The sequence below is a fragment of the Mixophyes fleayi genome, chromosome 4 (genome assembly GCF_038048845.1).
Source record: "Mixophyes fleayi isolate aMixFle1 chromosome 4, aMixFle1.hap1, whole genome shotgun sequence".
Taxonomy (NCBI): Eukaryota; Metazoa; Chordata; class Amphibia; order Anura; family Limnodynastidae; genus Mixophyes; species Mixophyes fleayi.
The window spans coordinates 302,691,025-302,706,169 of record NC_134405.1 but is presented as its reverse complement, the minus strand read 5'-3'; the positions used below and the strand labels follow the sequence as shown (position 1 = coordinate 302,706,169).

The 15,145-nt window shown below is 34.1% G+C and overlaps 3 protein-coding genes across 7 annotated transcripts in view; all 3 read right to left on the bottom strand.

Moving 5' to 3' along the window:
* Nucleotides 1-15,145, bottom strand: part of LOC142152875 (protocadherin gamma-B7-like) — a 420,392-nt gene that overhangs the window by 294,260 nt on the left and 110,987 nt on the right. Inside the window, exon 1 of one of the 5 annotated variants that reach the window (XM_075209931.1) lies at nucleotides 12,616-12,840. The exons of the other annotated variants lie outside the window; for them this stretch is intronic. Coding sequence (XP_075066032.1) covers nucleotides 12,616-12,816 — 201 coding nt within the window. The 5' untranslated portion in view covers nucleotides 12,817-12,840. Of the gene's footprint in view, nucleotides 1-12,615; nucleotides 12,841-15,145 lie in introns of those variants that run through there. 5 annotated transcript variants of the gene reach the window in all.
* LOC142149584 (protocadherin gamma-B2-like) lies at nucleotides 256-6,230 on the bottom strand. The gene is made up of 2 exons (XM_075204909.1): nucleotides 3,804-6,230; nucleotides 256-671 (listed from the first exon to the last, which is right to left on the bottom strand). Exons 1-2 carry the CDS (start codon nucleotides 6,228-6,230, stop codon nucleotides 627-629), a joined length of 2,472 nt encoding a protein of 823 aa, XP_075061010.1. The 3' UTR covers nucleotides 256-626.
* Nucleotides 12,823-15,042, bottom strand: LOC142149583 (protocadherin gamma-B2-like; the record flags this gene model as incomplete). The annotated part of the gene is made up of 1 exon (XM_075204907.1): nucleotides 12,823-15,042. A coding segment is annotated over exon 1 (2,220 nt), but the record flags the coding sequence as incomplete, so codon positions are not given.

The following is a 15,145-nucleotide window of genomic DNA, read 5'->3' as shown; positions in this document are numbered from 1 at the left end:
TCTTCCTCTAGATCTGCAGTGTGTGTGAGTGATGAAAATACCAGAGGATCCTTAGTTCTGTATTATTCTTCTTATAGGTGAACAGCGGCGCTCAGAGGTGCAATTGCTGAACTGCAAGTCTTTTAAATAGCCAGAATGTAAATTTTCAAAATATTTTATTGGTGCTAAAATCAGTAAATGTAATTTACTTTACAAAAACAACAATAAAAAGACAACAAATGTCAGTCTTATCATTAAATTAAACATAGTGTTCTTTACAAACCCATCAATACATTATTTGAGTCATGCTTTTAAACCTTTGTAATAATAAAAGTAACAAAAGCATAAAACAGTTGCTTAATGATAGGTGATGTCAGTTGTGGTGCAGAAATCTTGATTTAAAGGTCAGAATTTAAAATCTGCACTCTCAGCATATTTGTATATATTATCCATATGCAAGCTGGTGGTCATGGAATTTATACTTCCAAACTCCAAGTCCAAAGAACTATATCTCTCCCTCTTACACACCAGGACCTACTCACTGTTTTAACACTTGTCACATTACACCATAGTAACACATTTTTCTCCACTGCAATAATCACCCAAGTGGCTTTTGGACTTAGGCATCAAATAGCTAATATACTGGGTTAGGTACGGTTTTTCGATGGTGAAAAATCCGACACCCACTTGACCTACAAATAAAAAACGAAAGTGTTAAAAACCGATGTCAATATTATTAGACTTACCTTTAAACCGACTCTGCAGATCACCGATGGAGCAGCATGCTGACCGCAAGTGATTTCGAATGAAGAGCTATGGCAGCACGGTAGCGAAGTGGTAGCACTTCTGCCTCACAGCACTGGGGTCATGAGTTCAATTCCTGACCATGGCCTTATCTGTGTGGAGTTTCTATGTTCTCCCTGTGTTTGCGTGGGTTTCCTCCGGGTGCTCCGCTTTCCTCCCACACTCCAAAAACATACTGGTAGGTTAATTGGCTGCTATCAAAAATTGACCCTAGTCTCTCTGTGTGTGTGTGTGTGTTAGGGAATTTAGACTGTAAGCTCCAATGGGGCAGGGACTGATGTAAATGAGTTCTCTATACAGCGCTGCGGAATAAGTGGCGCTATATAAATAAATGGTGATGATGATGATGATGAAGAGCTGTCCAGCACTACAGTTTAGAGTCATTGCAACTTATATGAATCAGAATTTAAAGTGGCAATGTCAGGTTAAGTGTTTAAACACTTAACCTGTGGGGGCCCGACATTGCCGCTTTAAATTCAGATTAAACTGTAGTGCCGGACAGCTGTTTATTCGAAATCTCATGCGATCAGCATACTGCTCCATCGGTGATCTGCAGAGTCGGTTTAAAGATAAGTCTATTAATATTGACATCGGTTTTTAACACTTTTGTTTTTTATGTGTAGGTCAAGTTGGTGTTATAATTGTGGTAATCATATTAACGATTACCACCGAATATACTATATTGCATTTTGCTAAATAAAAGCTGTCTATAAAAAAAACTATACATTACACTGCCAGGTATAAAAGGGGTACTTAAGCTTTAAAATTTCGTCTTCAGTATTTTAAATAGTACATCCAGTATTTCTACACACATGTACTCTCATCTGTGCATGCCTTATTTGTTGGACATTTATGTACAACAACTTTTCTATAACCACCCCCCCAAAACAAAACAAAAGCATTTATGTAACTTAAATACTTCATTACACTATACCAATCACTTTCAGCATTTCCAAGTTGTAAGGATGCTGCTGCTATCTAAAGTTATGTAATATCTATTTAAAAAAATAGTTTGAAAAACCTTTCAGCTATTTTGTAAAGCATTTTATGGGAAACTCTTGAACTTGTCCACAGCTATTTAGAAAAATTTAATTTTCTTTTTTGTGCTTTAAGTATCGTTTTAATGGCTCATTATGCTGTGCTGTACATGTATAAAAAATTAAAAGGAAAAGTATGGAAGAAGAGCACAAAATTACAATCCATTTTTAAATTATCCTTTTAATAGCAACTTCCTACATGTGTTGAAACAATTGTGCCACATGTACAGATACATAATGTATATAATGTACAGATGTACATAAATGTACACCAATTTTCAAGTGTTTTATACTTATGTCAGAACTCACAAATTAAATTGAGCTTCAATATAGCGTGTTTGTGAAATACACATATTGGGCCTGATTCATTAAGGATAGTAAAGCAATAAAAAGAAGTAACTTTGCACCTTGGCAAAACCATGTTGCATTGGAGGGGGAGATTAATTTAATATGTGATGGCAGATTTATAGCTGGGATAGGGCATGTCCTAGATCAACTTTAAATTTCAGTGTAAGCATAACGCTATCAAGTATTTGTGTGCTGCATTAAATATCAGACAGTATTTAACGTATGTGCAAAATAATAAACTAATTTGCACCCCTTGCATTGTAACATGGTTTTGTCCAGGAGCAGATTTACTCCTTTTTTGCCTTACTTTCCTTAATAAATCAGTCCCATTACATCTACAGCATGCACATGACTCTTTTAATAATTTTATGGATTTGTAAAATAGTTTTCCGTCATATATTTCCAGATTCCCCATTACCACTGACTTTTATTGACATCTTGACAAAAAGAAAGGTACAATTTGGAAAAGTCACTAATGTATAACTTTTTTTAAATTAGAACATTATTTATTGTCAATAATATCTAATGTATGCAAAAATAGAAAGTCTGACTATTTTGGATTGGGCCATTTTCGCTATAAATTGGTTCCATTCTACTATCATTTAATTCGGCAAATGGTAGGAAAACATTCACAATATAATATTTCCCACTACATCCTAATATTCTACTTTGTTTAGGACTTGTCTAAAATTAAAATAGTTTTTTTTTAAAAAAACACACACACTTTTAATCATACAAAAATAATTGTTTGAAAATGACATGACACAGCTTAAGATGCTTATATATTTTTTTTAAATAATCATAAGCTAGATTAAGAAATGTACTGCCCTAATCAAACATGAGACTCCATTTGTTCTTTGTAAATACATTCTCAAATAGTACATCTGTTGATTAGATTTTGTTTTTATTTCTTACCAAATGAAACAAAACCTTAACTACAATGCTTCTTTTTAAGACACCTCTTGTATCATGACATCCTTACATCACGCTCCTTATAATGTCACCCTTGCAATAACTCTAGCTTTGGTCTGTACTTTAGTTGATGGTGTATATAGATGGAACAGTTTATATTTCAAATTTATTGTATTATAACTATTTAAAAATGAGTAGACTGAGATATTCATCTCATATAAACATTAGGAGATCACACTTCAGTGGCATCCCCTAAAATGATACCTCCGAATCAGTTGGTCCCAGAGAGTCTCCAGTAAAAATGTTTTTAAGAGTAAATCCTTTTGAAATAAATATCACTATAGGCTTTTTATGAACAAGGAAAAATAGAGAGGTGCAAAGAAAGTTTGTCTCTGTATCCACATTCAAAGATTTATGCATTTATGTAGACACTTTTAACAACCCATGCATGGTAAGGTAATTGATAGTAATGTGCACACTGGTAAAAAAAACATTGCCTGTCTGTTATCACTGCCTAAATATTCTTATAGAGCTAGTCTTGTCATAAAGTTGTAGGCAAGTTAAGATCTATAAGTATATTTTTTTAGATCACAAAAATCTTAATTAAAACTATATTCACAAAAAAGAGTTTTTAATGCACATCTACATATTCACATTTCAAATTAATGGACATTTAAAGTAATCAAACAGAATTTAGGAAATATATAATTTTCATTAACTTACCTGCATAAGACTGTCCCTCAGCTTCCTGTCGTCTAATGCTTCATTCCCATGTCCGGAATCATCAGGATCAATAAGATTGTCCACTGGGACATTTTGACTTGGTTTTAAAAAGGTAAAGTCACTTTCAGATGAATCCAAAGCCACACACACATTGTATGAGTAGGGAAGAGGTAAAGTCCCATCACTGTACATGGAGAGCATCCTGGGGTCAACTGGAGGATACAGGTTTGTACTTAGAGTTCCGAAGGTTGGTAAAGGTTTTGGTTCCTTGCACTTTGATATAATGACCAACAGAACAGTTAGAATAAATAATAGGGAAATCAATGCTAGAGCAATTACTAAGTAAACTTGCAAATTTGATTGTGAATCTTCAATATTCATTTGATTGCTGAGTTTGGGGACCACCTGTTGTATACTATCTGCAACAACAAGAGTTAAGGTGACTGTAGCTGAGAGAGAGGGGTCTCCATTGTCCTTCACCATCACCACAGCCTTGTGATTCAATATATCCTTCTCTTGAAAGACACGTGATGTCCTGATTTCACCCGTGTGCTGACTAATGATAAAGTGAGATGGTTCTGACACATGTATGAAGTGATAAGAGAGCCAGGCATTATGTCCAGAGTCTGCATCCATTGCAACCACCTTAGTAATTAAAGACCCTTGTTCTGAGGCTAAAGGGACCATCTCAAACACAGCTGGTCCACCACTTTCATTTGATGGGTACAAGATTTTTGGTGCATTATCATTCTGATCCACTATACGGATAACTAATGTAGCATTAGTGTTCAGAGATGGAGATCCATTGTCTCTAGCATTTACTTGTATTAGAAACTCCTTGTGCTGTTCATAATCAAATGATCTCTGAGCATAGAGAACTCCAGTCTCTATATTGATGGACAGATAAGAGGACACTGGGAGATCTTCTGTATTTGTGCTAAAGATGGAATAAATAATTTTAGCATTGTCTCCAGTATCAGGATCTGAAGCTTGTATACTATATATTGAGCCTCCTGGTAAATTATTCTCTGGCACATAAGCAACATAAGTTGATTTCACAAATATCGGTGAATTGTCATTAACATCTGATATGCCCAGTCTGATGGTTACTGAACTGGAAAGTGGGGGAGATCCTCTGTCAGTAGCTAGAATTGTAATATTATGAAAAGATTCTTTCTCTCTGTCCATAGAGCTTATAGTAACAATTCTGTAGTATTTAGCAGAAGATGATATTAACTCAAAAGGTACTCTCTGAATAATTTGACAGTCAATATCTGCATTATCTCCAGAATCTTGATCATGAACTTCAACCAAAGCTATCACTGTGCCCGGTGCAGAATCCTCAGGAATAGGAGTAGTTAATGAAGCGATAGATAGCTCAGGAGCATTGTCATTCTCATCTGTTATTTCTATTAGTACCTTGGAATGGTCCACAAAGCCACCTCCATCCCTTGCTTGTATAGACAACTCATATTTTTGTGCAACCTCAAAATCTAAAGACGTTATTATTTTTATTTCCCCAATTGTATTAATGCTAAACACTCCTGTGTGATGGATATTTCCTGATTTTGTAAAAGAATATGTAATTTGTGCATTGGAGCCTTCATCTCTGTCACTTGCACTTACATGAAGTATAGTAGAATTGACTGGAGCATTTTCACTTACACTTATTTTATAAACTGATTGTATAAATACAGGGAGATTATCATTGGCATCAGTAACAATGACCTTTATTAAAGTAGTACCAGATCTCATAAGATTTCCCCCATCCCAGGCTGTTAAAATTAATTCATGAATGTTTTGTGTTTCTCTATCTAAATGTTTTTCTAACACTAGTTTTGGAAGTTTACTCCCATCTGGGTTGGTTTTTTCACTCAGTGTGAAATGCTCATTGTCACTGAGCTTATAAGTCTGTACTGAATTACTACCAATATCTGAATCTTCTGCATTATGCAATGCCAACTGTGTTCCTGGTGAAGTAGACTCACTAATTTCTAGAATAACTGGATTGCTAAAGAACACAGGAGAATTATCATTTATATCCTGAATTTCTATTTTGACATTAAAAACATTCAAAGGATTTTCAACCACTACATCAAAGGTTAGGAAGCAGGTAGCTTCTATCCCACACAGTGTCTCTCTGTCTATCCTGTCCTTAACATATAGATTCCCATTGTCAATATTTATATAAAAATATTTCTCTGATTCACGTGACACAATTCTCAGTTTTCTAGATGACAGCTGTTTAAAATCTAATCCAAGGTCTTTTGCAATATTTGCTATAACAGAGTCTTTTCTCATTTCTTCTACAATGGAATAATGAATCTGACCAGAGACTGAATGACACAGCCAAGAAAATAAGAAGGAAAATATTACTTGCCATCTGATTCCTTTGTATATCTGTGCATGATGTTTGATCTCAGCCATTGTCAACATCTAAAATTCTCTTTGCAATCCAGATGCAATAAATAAAAAATAAACTTCTTTTTTCATAAAGTAAAGTAAAACATTATAAATTCTAAATTCTATCTTCTGTGCATAGAATCCAGAAAATGTCTGCTTCTCTTCTTGCAGATCTGCAGTGTGTGTGAGTGATGAAAATATCAGTGGATCTCTAGTTCTGTATTCTTCTTCTTATTGGTGAACAGCGGCGCTCAGAGGTGCAATTGCTGAACTGCAAGTCTGAGAATTTATTTAAATAGCTAGTATTTAAATGAACTAAATACTTTATATGTGCCATAGTTAGTAAATCAAATTCACTTTACAAATACAACAAGAAATGAATAAAAATAAATCACAACCTTGCAATAGAAAGAAACATAGTCATCTTTACCACACATATGCAACTCTAATTCATATAAAAAATGAACAGTATGTTAAGGTGAAGCAGCCAGCACATTTTTAGAGTAGTGTTTGTAACCTCTGGCTAAAGTTTTGTAATTATAAAAGTACTATAAAATTTACAAAAATATTATAAAAGTTATAAAGTCGGAAACATATTGTATAATAATATCCACTATTTACACATACATGTAACACGCCTCTGGGGTTACCCTGATTGATGCTCATTCATATACAACAGCTTTTCCATAAAATTAAAACTTCTAAAAAATCTATACAATTCATTAAAATTACACATAGCTCAATACTTTATTAAAACACCAAGCACTCCAAGGGGTAAATGTATCATACCCCAATTCTATCAACTCCCACGAGTTTGGCATCTTTACAGCTTAAATTTAAAGCGACGCTGCCCTGTAAAGGGAAACTTCACTTTACAAGGCAGCGCTGCTTTAAATTTAAGCTGCGAAGACACCGAACTCGCGGGACTTGACAACACCGGGGTATGATACATTTACCCCAAATGTGTTTTACTTATTAGAACCTATTTTCCAAGCAGTGAGGTTCATGATGCTAAAATAAATAAAACAACTTTCACATATTTTGTTTTATTTATTTTGTAAGATATTTTACTGGAATGTGTTAAAAATCTCCACAATTATTTAGCAATTATTTAGCAATTATTTTTTCTTTTTTGTTGTTTTTGTTGAATCAATTTCAAAGGCTCATTATACAGTACTGTGTCATGGATGTGACTTTAAAAGATGAAAAGAAAATTATTGAAAATACGCATATGTAGAAGAGCACAAAATTGCAATCCAATCTTAAAATATCCTTGTGTCATCACAACATATTATTCCTTATTCCATGCCAATTTTTACATTGTTAAATAAAGTTGTAAAATTAAAATAGCTTTTTTCAACATTAAAATAAATGTATCATAAAGTGTGAAAGTTCCATAACATGACACAAGTTAAGATACTTGACCTTCTTTATTTATAAACTATTATAAAATGATCTCATAAGCTAGATCGATGCAATTCATTGCCCTATTTATTCAGCCATAAAGTGCTCCAATTAGTGATCTTGAAAGCTTTTTCAATAGGACGCCTTGTGAGTTCATCATCAATAAGAGAAAAAATAGGAGCCCTGTAAGATCTAAGAACCATTCCCGACAATCTTAGAATTTTTGAGATGGGGATTCTCCTTAAAAAAAAAATAATTCTGCTTACAACTTAAATAATATTCACAGCTTCTCCTATGAGAAGAAAGAGAAAGAGGGCTTCAGGAGAAGAAAACCATCCAACAAAGAGGAGAACCAAATAATCTTTGCTCTCTTCAATTAAATAACATTTAGCTAAACCTATTAGGCAATGGTTCATCATTTGCTCCCACCAACAACATTGATTCTTTTAGAACCTGTAATAGTAATGATAAGTTTGTACACAACTTGATAGTTATATATATTTATAAAAAAGATAATTTAAACCTTAGGAATTATGAAGATAAACATTATAAAATACATCTCAAATTATCTCTCAGGATACAGACCATATTAATACCAATTTAATACCACTTTCACTTTTAGTACAACTTTCCGCATACTGGTGCAAGATGACTTGGAAATATTGTACAACAGATCATTTGACAAGTAAAGAAAAAGATAAGATAAAGTTAACATTGCCATCAATGAAGCAGTTAAATTGGGAACATTTGTTATTAATACCGAATATTATCTAAAGTAGGCCAGCAGACTTTTATGTTGCTACATATCAGACTTTACATTCTGATTCAACCATGGGTTTTCCAAAAACTTAAACAAAATGCTAATTGAAGCATTCAGTTCGCGATTATTGAATAGTGATCATTTGAGAATTCCATTGTTTTCCCCTTGAACATTACATATGTATAAAAGTAATTCCCCCGAAGGACCAACATTTCAGGAATACAATCGTTAACTGCAAATTTAAGTAGATTTCTCTTAGCAGTAAATATTGGGCGGTTTACACTGAAACTTAATGAATTATAAAATTAATTATATAACTTGGGATGATGATTTTATGTTGGGGCACAGTCAATATGTCATCTCTTTATGCCGTTGGGGATGTGAGGAGATGTGTGGTGGTTTTAAACCCCCTAAATCACATGCAATTTAGCTTAAACTACTTGGTAAAACTGGATTGTCCCTTAAGGAGAAAAAAGATAATTATGCCCTCTTAGTATAATTAAAATAAAACTGTGCCCTTTAGCATAATATAGAGAAATGTGTCCCTTATAAATACAAATAGAGATTTGTGCTCCATTATAAATAATGATAAAGATCTATGCACCCTTTTGAATCATAAGAAAGATCTGTGTCTTCTTATGAATGATAAGAAAGATCTCTTCCCCCTTAAGAATAATAATAAAGATTGATGCCCCTTATGAATACAACTTAAGATATGTGCAGCCTTAGTAATGTAAATAAATAATTAAAATGTTCACTTTAGTATTCATATTATAGTACCCATATTTTTTTCTGTAGTGCAATGGGCGTAATAAATGCTTTCTTGAAATTGTCTTCTGTTCTTGATGCCATATGGAAAGAAAGTAAAAAGCCCACATACACAGCATTGACCACTCCCAACGAGCATCTGAGTGAAATGAGTTAATGTCTGTTAAGCCTGCCTACTTAATAGAAGGGCATCCAATCAGACTCTCACTGGCCTAGTCAGAGGCGGATCTAGAAATGTAATGTACCCGTAGCGATTTAGGGGGGGCTATTTAGTCCTCACCCCTTTTTGATTGTTAAGCTTGCTTGCGGCTGTACACTCTGTGCAGGCCCGTTCAGCAGGGACAGGCAGGGAGAGTATGCTGCCCAGCTGCAATCAGAGCAACTGGGCAGCACACTCTCCCTGCCTGTCTCTGCCGAACGGACCTGCACATAGTGTTCAGCTGCCGGCATCAAGCCCCTGCTAGAGGGGGGGATCGCCCCGATTGCCCCCCTCCCCCTGGATCCCCCACCAGGCTTAGTGCTGCTCAGCAATGGACCTGCTATCTTTAGGTGCAAGAGCACAATCATTTGTTTGGGCCCCACCCAGTGGAAAAGTTCAATGCTGAGTGGGCTGGGCTGTTACAGAAGGGGAGGGAGAGTTCTTTGTACATACTTAGTTATTTATTTATTTATACTAGTTAATTATGTTTTACACTTTCATACAGGGAACATAGCTCAAACAACATGCGGCTCTCACTGCCACCTTTTTTCTCTGGTGGGATTGCTGGCGGGTTTTTTAGTAGTTTGGTAAATAAATTCAACCATTTGTATTTTTAGCATATAAAACAATCAGCAATGTCTAATGTGGTGATTTGAAACTAAGCGGTATTTAAATGGTTTGGCCTATGAGAAATCTGGCAGTTTGATAACTGCCAAAAATTGGTGAAAAAAATTATGGTTTTACTAAACCGCACTTTAGTAAATGTTTCCTTTAGGTTCATTGTGAATTTTCCTAATTTGTACATGGTTTTCTGGGTACTAAACCATATATGGAGTAATAAACCATTTATCACAAATCTGAACCTATGGCGATGATATATTGATCATGTGCTCTTTATTTGGAATGGGGATTGTACACAACTATGTAATTTTTTGGAAAACTTAAACTCTAATGATTATAGTTTAAAATTCTCATCCAACACAGAGATAAAATAACCTTCTTTGATCTTGAATTGCATCATTATAGGAACAATATTTAAACAATGATGCACTTTAAAAAGTAGATGCAAATACTTTTCTATTACCTTCATACTATCATAATACACAATGAACCAGGAAAACACAAAAAATACACAGATTATCACACTGCCCATCCTATAAAAAGATCCAATTTAAAACACTTACTACCTAAACATTTAATTTTACTTAGGCCCCTAATTTAAAAAACAGCCTAGCACTAGTCTGAAAAACAGATGACTTAATAAGATCTCTTTTAAACATATAAAATGTCCCCCCCATGGACTTGTTGTAAAGTCTGTAAATTTGGTAGCAAAAGTGATATTTTATTTCTCATATATTACAATTTTTTAAAAAAATGAATAGCAACATTATGTATAATTAAAGGTTTGTTATCTGTTACTGTGGACTCCCATATGCAGGTAAGACCTCTACAGCTTCAAAAACTAAAATTAGGAGGTATCTTTTAAAAATCGAAAAAGGTATTTTAACAGGCAGTGCTTCTAAACATTTTTCTGAGGTACCTAACCAAACCAATAAGGGACTAAAAATTATAGGAATAGAATGGGCTACTTTGGACAAAAGAAGTGTACATTTACAGGTAAAACTGTCCAGAATGGTGCTCTTTTGGATGCGTTAATAGCTTTGCTGTTGATATTGACTTTATACTTATTTTTTAAATAATAATACACATGTTTTCCTGTCCATGAAGATCATGAGTTTATAATGTATTTAATTTTATGTTTTATAACTGACCTGACCATTTTTGCTCCTGTCAGATATTTGGGTTTTTTTAAAATTATTTTTTGAATTGCTTTGATCAGTCCTCTAATAAAAATTTAATTAAACTGTCTACATTTTTAATTTATTATCCTCTTCTTTCATTTTTATAATAGTAATCTTTCAATCTCTATATTGTATAAATTACAGTATTTTTTTTTATATGCAGAAATATTTTTTCAAGTTGGATTTTAAAACATCAATTTATATATACAATGAATTATGTTTCACAATTGGCATGCTCTTGTAACTAAATTGCTATATGGATTTCTACTCTGTTTTTACTACAAATAATATTCAATTACTTAATATACATAATTTGAGTCATTAATATCCAGCGGTGCATTGTTGGAGCTGGCGATAATTGGAACATAAGACTCTGTGCTAACTAGATAGAAAGCACATTGATTAAAAACTCAGCAATATATCTACTATGGCTGTGCTATTAATAATACAATATCAAATATAAGCAGATATTCAATAAAATTTCCTATGAATAAATTATATACTATAAATATATTTATATAGTGACAAGACTCCAAGCAGTTATCATCTGTGTCCCAACATAATATGTTTCAAAATAATTAAATATACTGGGCTATCTGTAGAAAATAAATTAAGTCAGTTTGAAAATCACTATGACCATAATAATATTCACTGTTTCTTGCTGCCCCCAAAACTCAGAGTCCAGTGAAACCATCTGTATCATGTTGAGCACAGTCTGACATGGTGAGAAGTTAAATAACAATGAGGGAAAAGTTCTTACCCCCCAATCGCATGAGAAATACTCTACAAATGCGCAATCTCTTTGCAAAAATAAAACAGATCTGGATCTCACTACATCTGTCTCTCAATGAATATTCAGATGTCAAGCGCCAAAAGTCAATAATGTCAAATTAATATGGTTAATGAAGTAATGGTGATTAAATACTCCAATAGACATCAGCACAGTATTTCAAGTGGATGTATGCTCACAAAATGAATGACATCTGTAAAGTTTTAGCTGGACAGACAATTACCATAGCACATTGCACTAGCATTAGGGCAGTTTCTTTAGAGGTACATAGTAATACCAGTGAACAGAGATCTCTATTTAAATGTCGGTTGACCAAGTTCACAAGCTCCCAAAACCCCAAACCCACAGGTAACATAATTAAGATTATAGTAAACCCTTCAAAAGTTTGATGTGTGCAAGCAATATAATGTTATAGATCTTGTTTTGCCAATAAATATAAGTCAAGTCAATCCTGTTACTGTTAGAATGCTTCTAAGAGCAAGAAAAGCTCAATTCAATTTATTATCACTAACAATGTTTTTAATGTACAGCCACATATTCACACTCCAAATGAATAGGTAGTTATAGTATATACACAGTCAAAGAGATGATTTTAATAGCAAAGCTGCAACAAACCATGTTAGTAATTAGTAATTAGGTCACAACCCAAGATAAGTAAATTAAATTACTAATTTTCATTAACTTACCTGCATAAGGCTGTCTGTAGGCTTGCAATCTTCTAACAATTCATTTACTTGCCCAGAATAACCAGCATCAATAAGATTGTCCACAGGTACATTTTGATCTGGCTGTATGAAAGTAAAGTCACTTGCAGATGGGTCTAAAGCTACACACACATTGTAAGAGTAAGGAAGAGGTAATGTCCCATCGCTGTACATGGAGAGCATCCTGGGGTCAACTTGAGGATACAAGGTTTTACTTAGAGATCCAAAGGTTGGTAAATGTTTTGACTCTTTGCATTTTGATATAATAACCAACATAACAGTTACAATAAATAACAGGGAAATCAATGCTAGGGCAATTACTAAGTATACTTGCAAATGTGATTGCGGATCTTCATTATTGATTTGATTGAGTTTTGGGGTCACCTGTTGAAAACTGTCTGCAACAACAAGACTTAAGGTTACTGTAGCTGATAGAGAGGGGTTTCCATTGTCCTTCACCATCACCACAACCTTGTGATTCAATATATCCTTCTCTTGAAAGACACGTGATGTCCTGATTTCACCCGTGTGCTCACTAATGATAAAGTGAGATGGTTCTGACAAATGTATGAAGTGATAAGAGAGCCAGGCATTATGTCCAGAGTCTGCGTCCACTGCAACCACCTTAGTTATTAATGATCCTTGTTGAGAGGCAAAAGGGACCATCTCAAACACAGTGGATCCACTACTTTCTGGTGATGGGTATAAAATATTTGGTGAATTATCATTCTGATCCACTATACGGATAATTAATGTAACATTGCTGCTCAGAGATGGGGATCCATTGTCTCTAGCAGTTACTTGTATTAGAAACTCCTTGTGCTGCTCATAATCAAATGATCTCTGAGCATAGAGAACTCCAGTCTCTATATTGATGGACAGATAAGAGGACACTGGGAGATCTTCTGTATTACTGCTGGAAATGGAATAAATAATTTTAGCATTGTCTCTGGTATCAGGATCTGAAGCTTGTATACTGTATATTGAGGCTCCCGGTAAATTGTTCTCTGGTACATAAGCAACATAAGTAGATTTCCCAAATATCGGTGGATTGTCATTATCATCGGATATCTCCAGTCTGATAGTTTGTTTACTTGAGAGTGGTGGAGATCCTCTATCAGTAGCTATAATTGTAATGTTATAACTAGGTACTTTCTCTCTGTCCATAGTACTTGTTGTCACAATTCTGTAGTATCTAGTGGATGATGATATTAACTCAAAGGGTACTTTCTGAATAATTTGACAGTCAATATCTGCATTCTCTCCTGAATCTTGATCATGAAATTCAATTAGAGCTATCACTGTGCCAGGTGCAGAATCCTCAGGAATAGGACTAGATAATGATGTGATGGATATCTCAGGAGCATTATCATTTACATCAATTACTTCTATTAATACCTTTGAATGGGCAACAAAGCCTCCTCCATCCTTTGCTTTTATAGAGAGCTCATAATGTTGTGTAACCTCAAAATCTAAGCAAGACATAGTTTTTATTTCCCCAATTTCAGTGATACTAAACACTCCTGTATGATGTATATCTCCTGATGTTTTTGCAAAAGAATATGTTATTTGTGCATTGGAGCCTTCATCTCTGTCACTTGCACTTACATGAAGTATAGTAGAATTGACTGGAATATTTTCATTTATACTGACTTTATATACTTTTTGAGAAAATATAGGAAAATTATCATTTGCATCAGTAACAATGATCTTTAATAAAGTAGTACTAGATCGCACAGGATTTCCCCCATCCCTGGCTGTTAAAAGAATGTCATGAATGCTTTGTGTCTCTCGATCTAAAGGTTTTTCTAGGACAAGTTCTGGAAATTTGCTTCCATCTGGGTTTACATTTTCACTCAGTGTAAAATGCTCATTTTCACTAAGCATGTATGTTTGTACTGAGTTACTACCAATATCTGAATCTTCTGCATTATGTAATGCTAACTGTGTTCCTGGTGAAGTAGATTCTATAATCTCTAAAATAATTGGATTGCTAAAAAACACAGGAGAATTATCATTAATATCCTGAATTTCTATTCTGACACTAAACACATTCAAAGGATTTTCAACCACTGCATCAAAGGTTAGGAAGCAGGTAGCTGCTGTCCCACACAGTGTCTCTCTGTCTATCCTGTCCTTAACATAGAGATTTCCATTATCTAGATTTACATACAAATATTTCTCTGAAACACGTGATGCAATTCTCAGTTTTCTAGATGAGAGCTGTTTAATATCTAATCCAATGTCTTTTGCAATATTTGCTATAACAGAGTCTTTTTTAATTTCTTCTATAATGGAATAATGAATCTGACCAGAGACTGAATGACACAGCCAAGAAAATAAGAAGGGAAATATTACTTGCCATCTGATTCCTTTGTATGTCTGTGTATGAGGTTTCATTTCAGCCATTTTCAACATATTAAGTTTTCTTTGCAATCCAGTTGAAAGAACCCACAAAACATTAAAACATTATAAACCTTTAAAATACTGATTCTATCTTCTGTGTGTAGAA

What these genes read in the sequence shown, in the direction of transcription:
- LOC142149584 (XM_075204909.1), bottom strand. Translation starts at nt 6,230, where the DNA reads ATGGCTGAGATCAAACATCATGCACAGATATACAAAGGAATCAGATGG. An exon ending in TGAGGGACAGTCTTATGCAG is followed by an intron (nt 672 to 3,803) that starts GTAAGTTAATGA and finishes TTTTATTTGTAG; the next exon opens with GTCAAGTGGGTGTCGGATTT.